Raw genomic sequence first — 17310 nt, forward strand, 5'->3', positions numbered from 1 at the left:
CACCTCCCCCCAAGGAAAAATTATTTGGGGGTGATCTGTCATATAACAGAAAAGTTTGACAAAGTGGAACAAATATTAATCTTGGAATTGGGCATGTGTTTGCTTAGCATATTTTAGGCCCTGAGTTTAATCCTCATTATACACACACAATTCTAACAAATGTAATTTTTGCTGTTTTGAAACTTTAACCATGAATATAGCTACGGTTCTGTGCTATGTACTAGTCTGGGTGCTAATTACCAGACATGTTTAGTTTATGAAAAACTGTAAAGCTACACATTTATAATGTGTGCATATGTAGATAGTGCACATATGTAAACAGTCCTAGTGCTTGGAGATGTTCAGTATTTTAGAATTTGGACTATCAATAATTTCTTGGTTGGTTTTGTGTTTTGAGACAAGGTTCTCTGTGTAATAGCTCTGGCTGTCCTGGAACTCACGCTGTAGACCAGGCTGACCTTGAACTCACAGAGATCTGCCTGCCTCTGCCTTCCGAGTGCTGGGATTAAAGACAGAACCACCACTACCACCAGGCAATGATTTTTAAACAACACCCCTTCCCCTTTGAGACAAGGTCTCACAGTCAGTGTTAGCCTCAAACTCATTATACACCCAAGATGACCTGATCCTTCTGCCTTCCAAGTACTGGGACTATAAGTATGTAACCCCATGCCAGGCTTATGATATCAAACCCAGGTCTTCCTGCATGTTAGACAAATCATAGAGCCACACCCCACCACTTTTTCTATTTTGAGATCCAGGGTGGCTTTGAACTCACTATGTAGTCAATAGAGTCAAATCAACTTCACATATCAAAATCAATGAGTCATACAATCAAATGCTAAAGCAAAAATTTAACTGTAACTTACATAGAACAGCCATGTAGCAATTCTATTTCCTGTCCCAAGCTCTTGGAAAGCATCTGGCTCGTCTTTCTGAGGATAAAACAGTGAATATAATGATATCAAACTCAATAATGTGAGTAAGTCCAGGGCACAATAGAAGTTAAAGAATATACCCCAAATATACTGTCAGTGTGCTGTGTCCACACTAGCCCCAACTGCTCAACACTGCCCACACGTTGGATACTTTTGGCAAAATTATTGGAGAAAACAAACTCTAGATCTGCTTTCTGAATGAATCAATAGTGTGTTCTAGGTAATGGTGATACAGAAATTAAGGATGGGAGAAGGAAAGGCGAGTGTAATAACAGAACAGTACTGCAGGGGAGGCTTGTGACACACAGTGATATACCTCCAACATTTGACAGGAATTACATAAAGTCACGTGTATCAGAGTACAGAGCCATCTGCAGAAATAAGCAGAATTGGTAAAGCAATAGTGCATGCTGGGAACACACCAATGGTGCGCTCCTGGTTTGGTGCTGTGCTATAGACATATACAAGATATCAACCTTGGGGTGGGGGGGGAAGGTACATGTAAGTGTCCCATATATCCTACATCCTAGGAATCAACGATTATCTCAAAATAGTATGTTTTCGTTTTGTAATGTGGAGTTTTAACCTGACACCACCAAAAGCCCTGACATGTTTCAGTATCAGGAATAAGACAAAGGCATTGTTTTTGCAGGATTCCACAGAAAAAGCTCAGTGAGACCTGAGATAAGCCAGTAAAGAGCTGCTCCAGACAGAACTGTTTCTGTCCTGGAGAGTGATATAGGGGTGAGTTTGTGGAATCACACAGCATAGTATTTAAGTGTCAGTGTTTATGGTCAGACTTGATTAAATGAAGATTTGATAATGACACACTTTAACAATCTCATGTGTGCTCAGCTCCTGGACTCCAGTTTGTGTCTCTTTGTCAAATGTGTTCTGTTTCACATGTATTGCCCAATTCAGTTCACTAATCTCTCATTGTTTTTAAAAGCTGTTGTATTTTTTTCTACTTAGAACCGCCCCTATCTTTTAAGGACCACACATATGATATACAGTGATTTGATTCAGTGTGTGTCCACCTGTTGCTTCAGCTGCACCTTATCCACTGATTTTTTTTTTTTTTTTGCAGGAGCATATAGCTTGCTTCTGCCACACTGAGGAACATACCAAACTGAATGACTTTAATCCTTCTCATGAGGCCAGATCTACACTTTAATAAAACTCCCAGAACAGCTCCCCTCCCAAAGCAGGTATTTCAAGTCCCTCTTTTCTGCACTGGCGATGTAATCTGACCAGATGTTATGGCAACCCTCTCTCTGAGCTGTAACCCCGAGCTCTAGCTGACAGCAGCGCTGCCTTCATGCCTCATCCCCAAGCGTCTTTGTTCAGTGTGTCTGTGGGGAGTGAAGAACCTTCTCGTTCTTCCAGGCTCACCAATGCTTTGAACTAAGTGTCTTTTTTTTTGTTTTCTGCAGCGGCTTTCCAGGATCTTCTGGAAAAACTTTCAAGACAGAATCATCCAAGGCACTCTTCCTGACCCCATTTAACCAAGTTCCTCTGAGCTCTCTTCAGCTGGGCCCTGATGACAAAGCTGTTCGTGCTCACCTCCCTACCCTCTCATCTCTCAGCAGGCTCCTGTCCTTGCTTCAGCGAGACGGCCACATACTGCTCAGTTATCTTCTACGTACTGCCACTGCCTCGTCTCTCACTGAAATCCTCACCACAGTTGCACCCCCACTCCCCAATGAAGTCTGCCTATCTTAAAGACACATCTTCGTGATGCTCGTTTAACACAGAGCACCCAAATTTAAGTGGATTTAGTTAGTTTCACATACCCGTGCAAAGTCAAAATGGGGTTCATACTGTCCTCCAACTCCATAATTTGCTACCTGAAGGAAAGAAATATGAATAAGAACTATTAATATTACTACTCAAGTGCACAGAGTTTGCATAGCATGGCTAAGGTTCTGAGTCCAATCCATAGTATCAAAGAGAAGGGAGGGAAAAAAACAAGATTAAAATTCACAAAATTCTTAAGAGGCCCCATTTTGACCTCTTACATGGTAAGGTAGACTGTGTGTGTGTGTGTGTGTGTGAGAGAGAGAGAGAGAGCGTCTTCATCTTTATGATTATATGTGTGTCACATGTGCTGGAGCCTGTGGAGGCAAGAAGGTGGCATCAGGTCCTCGGGAAATAAAGTTACAGGAGATTGTGAGCTGACAAGTGGATGCTGGGAACTGAACTCTGATCCTCTGGAAGAGCAACAAGTACTCAATCACTCAGTCTTCTCTCCAGCCCAAATACATTTTCTTTTACATAACTTTTATTATTTTATTTAAAGGGAAGAAGGCCACACCACTGTATATTCCTCTGTAAGGACCTAATACTTCAGATGGTCACCATGACACCCCAACAAAGGAGGCATTTGGTCTAAGTCCATGCCACAGGTTCCCGGCACCCATGTTTGTAAAAGCAGGGCACAGCTGTGTACATTTAAGCCCAGCACTGGGAAGTGAGGTAGGGGTTTGTAGCAGGGACAGGAGGATCACTGGTTAGCTAATCTAACCTAATCAGTGAGCTCAGCTTCAGTGAGACCTTGTCTCAAGGGAGTAAGGCCAAGAGTGAGAGAGCAGGACACCCAACACCTTCTGGCTTCCTCATCAGTATGTAAGTACATGAGCCACACATAAATTAAAACTTGTGTTAATGGACACCATTGAAAAAGTGAAGACGGGTTACAGAACAGAATTTAATATCTACAAGTCATTTATCTGATAAGGGACAAGTATCTAGAACACACAAAGAACACAAATTAACAGTAGAAATGACCAATGAGCCTGTGAACAATGCTCAGTATCATTACTCATCAGGAACGTACAAGTGAACCCAGGAAACAGCAGTTTAAACTCACTATGCACGCTGCACTAACAATGGAAAAGGAAAGTGTTAGGGAGGCCAAGGGCTTGGGGCCTTCACGGGTTGCTACCATAAAGGCTTTGGAAAACAGCTTGAAAGCTCTTCAGATGTTAAGTGCAGGGCTACCACATGAGTCCACTCTCATTTGTACATACACTGACAAAACACACATGGGAATTTTCCATGTTTGGCTCTATTAAAAACTTGAATGCAGAATTATTCACACTTTCAAAAAAAGCAGAAGTAACCCAGATATCCACAAACTGGTGAGCAGACAGATAAAAGGTGACCCCACAAAAGGATCATGCTGTAAAAAGAAATAAAGTAGGGACACATGTTTCAACATACATAAACCTTAGCCACATGCTTAGTGAAAGAAATCTGTCATAAAAGCCACATATTAAGTAATTGCTATAAATAAAATATCCAGAATAAGTCTATTCATAGAAGCACAAAGTAGCTAGTGGTTTGGGAAGGGGAATAGGAAGTTACTGCTCAGGGTATGGACAGTTTCTCACTAGGGTGATGAAAACATATGAAATTAAATCATGGAGGTGAGTCACAACTAAGTAAATGTTGGGGAAGTCCTGTTATTTGCCTGTGCATTTGTCAATAAAGTACTGTCTGGCCACTAGAAAACCTAGATAGGAGGGACTAGGAGTCGAGGAGGATTCTGGGAAGGGGAAACACAAGAGAGTCGACATGTAACGCCGGGTAGGAGCCCGGAAACTTCTCCGGTAAGAAACATACTTAGATTAACAATTATTGGGTAATTACTTAAGGCAGAGCTAGCCAGTAAGAGACAAACAAGGCCAACAGCTTCATAATTAATATAGCCTCCTGTGTGTTTATTTGGGACTCATGCGGATCTAGAACCAGGCTGGCGCGGCAGAGCCCAGGCGACTGGCGGGGGATAAACCAAAGCGGCTATCAAAAGAAAAAGCTTCTCATAACAAGTAAATATACCTAAACCAAGGTAAAACATACAACATACAAATTATACATCAATTTAAAGACTACTTTTTAAAAATCCAAAATTTGCCCTAGCCATTCAACAAGTAGACAGGGCCTAGAAATTAACAAAAATTAGGGACTAGTGGGATGGCTCAGCAGGTAAAGGTACCTGCCACCACAGCATATACATGTGTATAAATAACATAATTTGAAAATTTAAACGGTAACAGTATGCTTAACATTATGTTTTGTAATATGTATTTTTTAAATTTCTGCAGTAGATTATTAACTTCTTTGAAAGCTTTGGCTTACAGGGTCACTTACAGTCCTCAGGTATTACACAAGTCAAGCACTGCCTGTTCTATGCCAGGAAATCTAAAAGGAAGAACCTCTTGGAGAAGTGGGAATAACTTAAGATACTGCGGTTGCTTACCTGTAATTCCTCTGCCGTGGAAACATCCAGTCCTGTAAGATCTTGTATTCTCATATTAATTCTGGACACTACAGGGTCTTCATAACCAGCCAGCCAAGCACTAGGTCAAGAAAATATTAGTTTATGGCTACTGTTTCATTAGATAAAAGCCTAATATCTGCTATTTTCAAAGTAACACAGAGGGCATTAAACTTTTTAAATACAGCGTTGAGATCAAATTCATCCAGGACACTGTGCATGCTAAACCAATGTCCTACCATTAAGCTTCCTTCTCAGTCCCTGGTTTTCTCCGAGTTTCACTGTGTAGTTCAGGCTGGTCTTTATCTCCAGCTTCCTTTGAGTCAGTCTCCAGATACTAGGATAACTAGTGTACACTATCACACCCAGCCAGGAAAACAAACTTGCAGCTCATCTGCTTAATCTGCCAGCCAGGAAAACAAACTTGCAGCTCATCTGCTTAATCTGCCTGTCTGATGAGATTTTTACTAATACAGTTTCTTAATGGTGACACATTCTGCAGTTACAGGACATAATAAACATCTTGTGATTCTATGAAATGTTGCATTAATATAGGGAAACTATTAATGCTACTACCTGTATCAAGAGTCGTCCTCCCCCCGCCCCCTTGAGACTATGCCTCATTTTACTGCCTCATCTCCAACTTCTGGGCTTGAGAAATCCTACTCTCCCAGTCTCTGGAGCAGCTAGAACTGCAGAAGCACACCACCATTTACACTGAACATTTCAGAAAAATACATATTAAGCTGGAAACAATTATTTCTTCTACATACGTATAGAAGCTGACTAGAATAGAGTAGGTCAAAGGGTTTGGAGGCTGCTCTGCGATGATACTGTGTTATTGCAAACAAATTCATGCATTATTTGCTTAAATAAGTTTTATACATACATTGCTGGCAGGAAAAAAATGGTATAGTCATTGCAGAAAACAGTTTAGCACTTCCTCTAAAGGTGAGACACAGTTACGTCACCAGCAATTTTACTTCTATTTAGATACTCAAGAAACATTAAGTCATAAAACTCAGAAATGTTCACAGCAACATTATTAATAGCCAAAAAGTAATAAGATTAATGTTCATTAGTTTATGAACAGACTCACTACAAATGTGGTATATCTAAAAACATGAATCGTTGTGCCATTAATGGGGTAGACTAGCCAAACTGGCAGACTCCAAGTTCAGCAAGAGATCTTCAGTTAAAAAAATTACAGGAAATGAGAAAGACTCCTGACATCAACATAGGTGTGCCTACACATACATACACACATACATGCCACATGTACATACACATAAAAAAGAAATCAGTGTTTAGTGAATGTGGCTATATAAAAATATCTAGAACTAAGTGACAACTGCACAACTAAAGGAACTTTTAAAACAACTGAAATACACACTTTACGAAAGGTACATTTGACTGCTGTGGCTGAAGTAGATGCTTCAATCCCAGGATTTGGGAAGTTGAGATAGTATTGGGAATTTGAAGCCACCCTGAACTACAGAAGAAAACCCTGCCTAAAAAAGAAAAACTCAGTCCAAATTTAAAAAGTAAAAATGCTGGGTGGTGGTGCCTCACACCTTTAATCCTAGTACTCAGGAGGCAGAGGCAGGTGGATCTCTGAGTTTGAGGTCAGCCTGTTCTACAAGAGATTTACACAAAACGAACTCATAATAAAAAAAATGTAAAAACAAGGCTAGAGCGATGGTTCATCAGTTAAGAGTATCCTCCATTAAAAATTAAATAGCCAAATATCTTCCTTTTAGACTCAAGATGGGGCTTATACTTTCAAATAGTGTTTCTACATTTTTAAAAAGCAATATTCCTCTATTTGAAATAATCATGACTTTTTTCTTTTAGCATACGAATCTTAAGAGCATCACAGGGAAGTTAGCTGAGGAGGAGGCAGCATCCTCACACCTGTAGAGGTAGGCAGGCTAAGTTGGGGTCATTTTGGAGATAGTTGTAGATCTCCACAGGAAGATGTTAACATGTCACAACTTCACCCACAACAAATGTCAAAACTAACGTTACAATTAGCTAATATAAAGTCAATATACTGTTCCTTTGTTAAGGCAAATGGTAATTCTGGGCTTAAAGTACTAGTTCCCTAGAGTAGCGTTTCCAATTTCTAATAATTCTTCAAGTGTTTGGTGGTTAGCAAAAACTAAATAGTTAGACTGAGAATTTTATAGTTGGTAGGATAATTAAGCAATAATACTATACATCTGTCCACTTTGGTTCTCTCCCTTTGGAGACCATTGTTTAACCCATTAGAGGGCAGTGTTAAACTTTGGGACAGTTTAAAACAACTTGAAATCATTCAAACTTATGCCTTTCTGGCAGGGGGGCAGGGTGGGGTGGTGGTGCACACTTTTAAGCCCAGCACTCTGGAGGCAGAACAAGGAGGATCTCTGTGAGTTTGGGGGTTGGGGGCTAGTTTGGTTTACACAGCAATTTCTAGAATAGCCAGGATTACATAAAGAGACCGTCTCAACAACAATAAAACAAACAAAACCACCAAATTCTGCATATTTGTTTTAGTATTATAAAAATGCTTCTGATTCTTATACTTGCTCCTTAGCAACAGGAGTAAGTTAATTTTAGGCATAAATGTCATATTATGTTTATGACATTATAAATGCCAGTTGTCAGAAATCATTACTTCAGAGCGGAAAAACTGAAAATTATTTCCAAGAATAATCCACTAGAAGCAAAGACCTTTTCTCCTAATTTAGCAGGTTGTTTACTTTTATAATCAGGATTTGTGCTATTGCAAATTGACTTCAGAATTCACCCAACTTAACTGTCTTTTCACAGCACATAACTGAACCTTTCAAAAACTGAAATTCCATTCCCCTCTTCTAGTCACTTATCCAATCAGCAATAAGAGGTAAGTTTTGTTTTAGTTGGGGAGGGGGGTTCGGTTTTCATATAGAAAAAGACAGACATGATTTACCAGGTCAATGGCACATATAGCTAGTGATATAAATAAAAACCCAGGCTAACTCTCAATTCTTGCAACCTCAAACAACCCTGCCTTAGCCTCCCAGGTAGCTGAGACTACAGGAGCCCACCATGGCCAGCCTGAACTTTTTTCAACAGTAGCAACTTCCATGTGTGTTCTGCCAAAGAAATTTCCATTTGCTGGAATGCTGGAACCTTTCCTTCTACACAAAATGATATAGTCACTTAGAAATAATTCCTTTTTGGAATGTTACAAAATCCAGATGTTGCTAGAGCAAAAGGGATTATTATTATATTAACTGACTTCAGAACACATATTTTCTTCTAGGAAACCTTTTTCTTATAATTTATAAAGGAAACAAATATTTAATTTAATATAAACTTCAACATTAAGGTTTTTACAATTATGTCTAGTGGTTCAGACCTGTACTAGGGTAATCCCAAGTATTAGAGAGGCTGAGGCAGGAAGATCATACGTTCAAGGCAAACTGTGCATCAATAATTTAGTAAGATACTGTCTCTCAAGAGAAAGTAAAAGAAGGCCAGGGACACAGCTATAGGATGGAGCACTTGCCAGGCACACAAGGCCACAGGTTCAATCCCCGGTACCACAAACAAAACTTGATTTCCACTGGTAATAATACGTATCTATATCCACCTATTTACCTATCGATCCATTCATCTATGAAATTCTTCCTCGAATAGCAAAAAACCTTATTTGTTAAAATATACTCAATATTTCCAGTGGGAAGCTTCTTTAATAGCTAAGGTCTGTCTCTCAAAGCATATTTTTATTTTGATATATTTCTTTAAAAATACTAAAGTCACTAGAATATAAAGCTAATTTTTCATTAGTTTGTTTAAAACATGCCATACTTTGCCCAGATTGATCAAAATTGTTCTCAGGCATCAAATGCTATGAGTCTTCTGTTGTCACTTGGGATGTAGAACAAGTATGACTACGCCTCTCAGCCTCCTGAATGCTGGAGTAATAAGCATCCACAGCCACACCTGGCCGGAAAAGGGTCATTTGTATAGATTCAGTAACAGAATGGAAAATCAGTATAGGTTTAGCCTGAAATTGAGATTGATTACAGTTCGCAGAAACACTGTAAATTATGTCTTAGAACAAATTCACCCAAATTAGTTCCTACAAATCCTCACTATCTGTTCATGTTCCTTAAGGATAACTGCTCTGATTATGAGTAGATCTAAAAGCAGACTATGGCAAACTTTAATTCATCCATGTCTCTTTAAGTTTCAGGACCTGCTCTCAGATGTGGCAAGTAGGCCACAGAATTCTGATCACTGTGAAAATGCCAAGTGTTTGACTCAGCTAATGTTCTCCAGTTTATTATTGTTAGATCACATTACCATAACTCAACTATCTATGCTATCAAAATACAGTTTTCTGTTTCTTTGGGTCTTCATTTCTGAAAGTTTTAAGTCATTAAATTTGTCCACTTTTTTTAGGTAATCCATCTTTTGTCAAAGAGGTCTCAGCCATGAGGAAGCTAAAAGAAAACCTAAAACGCTCTTTTTTCCCCATATTCTTTTTGGCATTTGAGCCAAGGAATAGTATGGAGGGAAACAAAAACCATGTATTCTGCATTTATGTTCATGGTTAGGATATGGAGGGAACATTACTTTGTCAAGTAAGTAAATGAATGAATGAATGAAAATAAAAGAAGTACGGCAATGTTGAATCTGCTCACCTAGCTAGCCTCTTTGCTTTTGCTATATCAATAACCTCTGATTTTTTTTATTGTGTTCTAAAATACTTGTTAAAATCTCCGTATTTCTTTGTACTGTTTCTTAACTGACAACTCAACTTTCAGTGTAACTTTTAATAGTTTCAAATGATCTCATCCTGCTACTTTGAAAATGTCAATAATTTCTAGGAAATGATTGCTTTTTAATATATTTAACACATTACACCACAAAGATTTGTTGCACACTATTATCTAGCTTTAAAAAACAAGAATAGGACCAGTAAGGGGTATAAATGCTGCCAAGCCTCATGTCCTGAACAATCCTGGTTTTGTGTCACCCTGATTATCCTGAAACCCCATATATGCAGGTCTCAAATTCATAGAAATCCCCCTGCCTCTGCTTCCTGAGAGCACGCATTATCACAGCTTACAAGTTGTCTTCTGATGTCCATATGTGCACTGAATGCAGCATGCATGTGACCATACACAAAAATAAAGTGTAATTTAACAAATTTTTAAAAGATGAACACAACACTTGGAAATCTTAGACCATTCCTCCTCCTTGTACCCAGAACTTGCATTTTTATCTCATTCTCCCAGTGGTTCTCAGCCGAGGTGGTTGTGGAGACTTGTCCTACCGAGGCCCAACAAGCAGCTTAACTTTCCCCACATTCTTCTCTGGTTGTGACATTTACCGAGTGCCAGAGATGGTGCTGACTATGCTCAAACAGCGAACAACAACAACAGAAAATGACATGATTCAAAAATACCAGTTGTCAACCATGGTGGCACATGCCACCAGGAAGATGAAGAAGATTAAGTACAAGTCCAAGATTAGCCTGGGCTACCTTAGTTCAGTGGTAGAGTGCTTGCCCACCATGAGAGGCCCTAGGTTTAGCTTCCAGTGCTAAAAATTAACAATAAAAAAGTTTTTAAAAGGTCAAAAATATTGATAGGGAAATCTTATTCTAGAGTTATAATTTTATATCCAAAAGTTTTGTTCTCTAGGACAAAAATATTTATGTAACTGACAAAACGATAAATTTTCTGTTACATAAAGGCCGTGTTAAAAACAATTCATTGGGACAGGCAAAACAGCTCAGATCATGCCATGAAAGCTTAAGTTCTATCTCTGTAAAAGAAATAAACAAAAAATAAAAAATTCCAGCCCTCCTATGCAAAGATGGGAGGTAAAGACAGAAGATTCAATTTTCTGGAAGGTCAGGAGCCAGTTAGTTCTAATTAAACAGCATGGCAGACTATGCTTCAACAAGGTGGAAGGAGAGAACCAAGTTACAAAATCAGAGAACCTCTGACTTCTACATGTCCATTGTGGCACACAGAGTATACACACATAAACATACACACAATCAAAAAAACCTTTAAAACAAGTTTTAAAAGTAGTAGCTTCAGATTGAGTTATTTCAACTATTATTAGTACCCATTATCCTAAGCAATTGATTAAGCAATTACTATTAAATATATTTAAATGTGTATAATGAGATGGGCAGGGCTTTTTTTTAGATCTGTAATTGTTGCATCTGTGGAAAAAAGTTTACTTAGGGTTAAAATCAAACAGAATTCAGTGCAATGACATTTCTGTTTTCTTTTTCTGATTTGGGAAGCCTTTATCACACGTAGGTGAGTCAATGCTGTACTAACCTCACTCAGCCCTTAGTTATACAGCTAAGCTGCACCCTAATTCTCTCTTGAAAGTTACTTCTGATGTTGTAAAGAGCAAGGAATTGGAAACAGACTTGCAGAAGTGCCACTGTCCTTCTAGGCATTTCTTTTACAGCTACTGGTGACCCAAAGATCAACTCAAAGCTGGGTTTGCCTTGAGCCTTTAGGAAGTTCTCTCAACACGAGATACCTCATGTATCAGTTAGCATAGTCAGAACCTCACCAGGCATTTTATATTTATCAATGATTTGGAAAATGCCTGTAACTGCCTGTCGTTACTTATTGGTCCATTATGAAAATCAAGCAGACATCAAAACTTTAGCTGACATCTATGTCTTAAAAACAATATCATATACTTTGTCAAAATTAGATTCTCAAGAAAGAACACTCGAAATATGCCTCAAGTTCTCTCCATTGCTCCCTTACCTCTTAGATACTCTGTACTGTGCTGTGGTCAATTTCCCCGTCTCAGGGTCATGTACTGTAGCTCGGCTCAGCTACAAAAAGAAAAAAGAGAAAGGACAAGGGCTTACACTCCAGCAGGCCGTATGGGCTTTGCTCACTCAGTTTTGTTTTTTGCCAAGCCACAGGTGATTGGAAGGATTCTGATTGGTCTGCATGGCGGGTAATGGTTCGAATCAGCAAAACATTCAGAAAGGTGGCAGGAAGAACAGCCACTTCTAAGTCAGGAGAAAAATGGTTGGCAGAATTTGATTGTAAATGTATTTATTGTCCTTTCACTTTTTTAAAACTAACATCATTTGAGACTGTATGTAAATGATATGCGGCAGTGGGTTTCACAGGAACTTTCCCCAGGTCTAGAAGTTTAATGTTCTTGCATTCTAAATTAGCTCATCATTTTAAAACTTTCATCAGGACTAAACTGTTTTTCAGTCTCTCTGCATCATCAAGGTCAACAGAGATCACAAAGTCATTTGGAAAACTGAGCTCAGAAGCAGAACTGCTCTTTCCACAGCCAACTTTTGGGCCAGTGACTTTTTTTTTTAAGACGAAAATCTCCAGTAAGAACAGATTACTCTATAATGACAATGACAGATTAACGACAAAAGACAAAGTGGCCACAGAGCAGGAGGTGAGTCACTACAGCACTCTACCCCAGGTTAGCCACAGCTTCATTTTCTTTACTTCCCACTCTCAAAGCAACGGAAAAGAAAAGGACCAGGCAATTTCCTGGGTGCTTAATACCTGATCTTAAAAATACAAAGCATTTTCTTCCTGGAAGATGAGACCAAAAGAGATAAGACCAGAACTTCTAGTTAAGGGAAAGCCTGTGAAACACGAAGCATGAGTCCATGCGTTACTCTTCTCATGTGTAAGGCGGCCACTTGAGCTGGAGACGGGAAATGAACTACTTCTTAAATGAGTAAGAATTCTGGTAGGATGTTCAAAACACTCGTTAGGAGGAATAATATGCAGCATACAATCTCTTACCTTTTGCTAATTCTGTAATGTACCGTCTCCAAGTTTCCTGTTATTGGGTTTGAAATGGTGGCTCGCCTCAGCTGTGAAGCCAACCATCAAAATAGTTGCATTACAAGACAAAAAAAAAAAAAGAATCACATTTACCTAGTCAGTCAGAACTCTTGGTTTCCTTTTCTTTTAAACAAAAGACGGTGAATTGAGGAAAAAACTCAATACCCTTCCAATCACCTTGTGTTGAGCCATGAAAGCCAGTTTTTTGGTGTGTTTCTTAAAAATTTTACTTGCTGTTGTACTGCATGAATACAGGACACACAAACAGAAAAGACTGAAAATTAAATTCTTCAATAGTTACAGAATGTGATGAGAATGAGAAGAAAAATTCTTAAGTACAATTTATAGCTGTAAGAACGGCTGTTTGTGTAGGGAGGTGGTGGCGCACGCCTTTTAATCCCAGCACTTGGGAGGCAGAGTCGGGTGGATCTCTGTAAGTCTGAGGCCAGCCTGGTCTACAAGAGCTAGTTATAGGATAGCCAGGGCTACATAGAGAAACCCTGTCTAGAAAACAAAAAAACAAACAAAAAGGTTATTTGTAATTGTCTACTCTAAAACCTCAGATTGTAACTCCAGTAAGACATGCTTACAAAGGGAATGTTGTCTAAAATTTGTTTTAAGGGCATTTCTTTATCTTTTCAGTAATATATACAGCAAACCAGCCTTTCTGCAGGGAGGTAGAAAAGCAACGCAGCTAGGGTTAGAAGGAAAGATGGCTGCCAAGGCAATCATTTCAGACTTTTTAAAACAGGAGGGTAATTCTGAAATTTCAAAATAGTAACTAGTTGCCACTGAATTTATTGATCAAAAACAATCCCAAGTAAAGAATTTTCCTTGGAGACTAAGGCCTTTCATCTCAAAAGTGAATTCTTAACAAATATCCTACCAAGAAATAAAAACTAAGACTAAAAACTAAGTCTGACTACAAATAAAGGACTTACTTATGAATTCAAATAAGAATGAAAAAATACGGAGTCATTTTAAGAGACAGTCTACTTGGCCACTGATTTTCGAGAATGTCCCTGGACAGCAGCCATTTTCTTTTTCTTTCATAAAACCAAAAAGTGTCAGTTTGGAAAAATAATAAAACATTAAAAATGTCAAGTTTATATGGACAGCACACATTGGACTTTTGGACTTGTGTTTTTCTTCTTTTTTGGGGGGGAGGTCACAGCAGTGGAGAGCACCTGGGAGGACTGGGAAGTGAGTGTGATCAGGGTGTGTGACATGAAATACTCAAATAATCAATAAAAATATTATGTTAAAAATGAGAAAATCTAAAAACATAAGAATACTTATATAAGTACAAATATACACAGTCAGCACACCTTCTAGCCCAAACCAGCTGCCACCAGGTTTTAGAAGTAAAAAGTTGATGCACCACAGCCACCGCATTTATTCGCATGCTCTCTCTGGCTGCTTTTACACTGGATGGCAGAGCTGAATAGTTGGGACAGAGACAACACAGCTGACAAAGCCCAAAAAAACACTGACTAGCTTGACCTTTATAGAAATGCATCGAACTCTAGGTATTACAAAAGAAAAATAATAATCTGAATTTATTTAATAATCTCTAAAAAGCTTCTATTTTATTATTAATAGATGTACTGTTTTAAAGAACAAGATGGGGAAAGGCAAGGACAGAGAGATAGTCTCCACATTCTCACATAAAAGACAAGCTTTTAAATGTGCAGAATGAGGCATAACTCACATTCCACTAGGTTTCTTATTAAGATAGATTAAGGGGGCTGGAGCCATGGCTCAGCAGTTCTTCAGAGAATTTGTTGTTCTTGCAGAGCACTAAGGTTCGATTCCCTGCACCCACATGGCAGAACTCAACAATCTGTAACCCAGTTCCAGAGGATCTGGTACTCTCTAGCCAGCACACCCACAGTTTACAAACACACATGCAAACAAAACACCCGTATACATAAAAGAAAAGAAATACATATAAACGAAAATTATGAAACTATAGTACTATTTTAAAACTAACAAGACACCTATAAAAATACACTATGTCTGAAAAAGTTTAGCTTTGAGTGGTACTGAAGGCTACAAATTATGTAGGAAGGTCTTCCAGTAAGACAGCAAAAAACCCAATTTCTTATGTATGAACACAAATCTGTGGTTTTCATTATTTACTGTTTAAATCCCTGCCATAGCATGTGTTACTTGTGTGGATAACAAACTGAGACAACTAGCATAAACCGTAACTTAACACCATTATGTTGTGGCAACGATACTTAAAACAGTCTGAATTTATAGCCACCTTAGTTACCCTTCCTGTCAACTTGCAAAGAAAAGAGTAAAACATTCAGTAAACTGAGAAGAAAAAAAGTTACCCTTGGTTTCGCTAAGTCTTTGACAATCTCAATTTCTGCATCAGAGATAATATCATGGAAACGAATAATACGAGGCTTGTCCCACTCATCCTCCTGTTTGGCTGGAGCCAAAATAAATTTAGGATTCCGGTTTCCATCGTGATAGCGGCAGAACAGCTTCTTTTGTCTCCGAGGGGTCTAAATATAAAGAAAATAATGAATACATTAGAATAATACCTGTCTATTCCTATATGGGTTAGAAACAATAATTATGTTTGCACATACATACACAGATGATCTCTGGAACAGCACACAAGCAGCAGTATCCTGCAAATGTTTTGCATCAAACCAAACATTTAGGATCTTTAAAATTTTATTAATGATTCCTATTGTCTGAGGGTGTAGCTTGGTGGCAGAGTAGTTACCTGGCATATGAAAGGCACTGGGCTCAATCTCCAGGACTGGGGAAGGGGGAGGCCCCAAATAAGAAAAAAGATAATGTACCTTGTTTCCACCATTCTCTTATCAAATAAATTTTAGATATTATAAATATCAAATAACATTTACATGCTTATTTGAAAGAAACAAAAAGTATGTCCAGCATTGATCAAAATCCAAAATAACCAGGAGGTACCCAGAAAAATGCAGTCAAAAAGTAGGGGACCCCCCACAAAAAAAAACCTAAACTAAATGAACTTTTTCTAATTATCTCTCAGTTAAAAGCTTATGATAAAAACAGCAGTTATGAGAACAGTATGTGTGCATACATCTTTAACAGGTGTGCATGTGCTTGTGAGTGTAGTGCCGTAAAACAGAAGAGGGTGTTCTTCAACGCTCCTGGAGTTACAGGGAGCTCTGAGCCACCTGATATGGCTACTGGAAGAGCAGCAAGCACTTATAACCAATAACTATCTCTTCAGCCCCAGTAATAGTATGCTTTTAAAAGCAAAAATGAGAAGTTATAAAAAAGAGAAAGTAATTAAGGAAACCAGGCTTTTGTATTGTTGAGAATGAGAACAGAACAGACAACAAAGCAAATAAATGTTTCCTTCAGCCATTTGTGCACATACAGGAATGAAATAAGATATTGTTTAATTTTTAAAGGCAAGGACCCTCATAGACCAGGCTGACTTCAAACTGAATGATGGTTTCACACTCATGTTCTTAGCTTAAACACATGACATTTAACTGTTAGGTAACAAATAATATTTGTGGTTTTCTCCATGCACTTCAAGAGTCAAATCCAAGGCTTTATATCAAATAAATCTTTTATAATGATGAATTTAACAATTTGAAAAGGGGCTACTTCTCTGACTATGGGCAGAGCTGACATTCATGGGGTATACTAACAAATATAAATTAGCAGGATCCTATAGGAATTCTTAATTCCACTTTGCTGACTTAAAAGTTATTAAGAGAAAGGACTGGAGATGTAGTTCAGTTGGCAGAGTGCTTCCCTAACATGCACAAAGCACTGAGTTGAATCCTTAGCAGTGTATAACTCGGTGTGGCCATAGATGCAGAAGGACCAGAAGGTCAAAATTCCATAATGATTAACATACAGTTACAAACCAATAAATACTTTGTGGTATAGGAGATCCTGTTTTCAAAACAAAAAGCTCACCACAGAAATCTGAAAACTAACTAGACATTTGGTATTATTATGTGACTTCTATAAATCTGTAAAAGTATGATCATGGCCTCTAGTGAGATTGAGTTCTTATCTTTAAAAGATATATATTATTAGAGTCTGGCTGGAGATTGCTTCTAAATTCTCAGTTTGGTCACTAGCCTGTGACATGGTTGGCAGGTGGTAGATCTTTTAGGAAATGGGGCCTAATGGAAAGTCACCAGGATGTGCCCAGAAGGTGATGTTGGGAATCCCGTCCTGTTGCTCTCTTCTGAGCTGCCATAGCAGTTCT

The 17310-nt window shown here is 38.5% G+C and overlaps 1 protein-coding gene and 2 long non-coding RNA genes across 7 annotated transcripts in view; 2 read left to right on the plus strand and 1 right to left on the minus strand.

Moving 5' to 3' along the window:
- The window catches only part of LOC110341019, a 31811-nt gene extending 28874 nt beyond the window's left edge, over positions 1 to 2937 (plus strand). For 3 of the 4 annotated variants that reach the window (XR_005871255.1, XR_005871253.1, XR_005871254.1), the window contains 2 exons: positions 2026 to 2146; positions 2372 to 2937. This is a non-coding gene — a long non-coding RNA (uncharacterized LOC110341019). Of the gene's footprint in view, positions 1 to 1590; positions 1683 to 2025; positions 2147 to 2371 lie in introns of all 4 variants that reach the window. The other variant, XR_005871256.1, reaches the window with a different exon arrangement.
- P4ha1 (prolyl 4-hydroxylase subunit alpha 1) overlaps positions 1 to 17310 on the minus strand; it is a 139830-nt gene that overhangs the window by 5533 nt on the left and 116987 nt on the right. Inside the window, exons 8-12 of one of the 2 annotated variants that reach the window (XM_040732008.1) lie at positions 15410 to 15586; positions 12000 to 12070; positions 5200 to 5299; positions 2732 to 2785; positions 870 to 935 (exon numbers count right to left, since the gene is read on the minus strand). In XM_040732008.1, coding sequence (XP_040587942.1) covers positions 870 to 935; positions 2732 to 2785; positions 5200 to 5299; positions 12000 to 12070; positions 15410 to 15586 — 468 coding nt within the window. Of the gene's footprint in view, positions 1 to 869; positions 936 to 2731; positions 2786 to 5199; positions 5300 to 11999; positions 12071 to 13025; positions 13097 to 15409; positions 15587 to 17310 lie in introns of both variants that reach the window. The other variant, XM_040732007.1, reaches the window with a different exon arrangement.
- On the plus strand, positions 7920 to 9884 carry LOC121134214. Its single transcript, XR_005871258.1, has 2 exons — positions 7920 to 8104; positions 9652 to 9884. It is a non-coding gene; the product is annotated as an uncharacterized LOC121134214 (long non-coding RNA).

The sequence above is a fragment of the Mesocricetus auratus genome, unplaced genomic scaffold (assembly GCF_017639785.1).
Source record: "Mesocricetus auratus isolate SY011 unplaced genomic scaffold, BCM_Maur_2.0 Super-Scaffold_100027, whole genome shotgun sequence".
Classification (NCBI taxonomy): domain Eukaryota; kingdom Metazoa; phylum Chordata; class Mammalia; order Rodentia; family Cricetidae; genus Mesocricetus; species Mesocricetus auratus.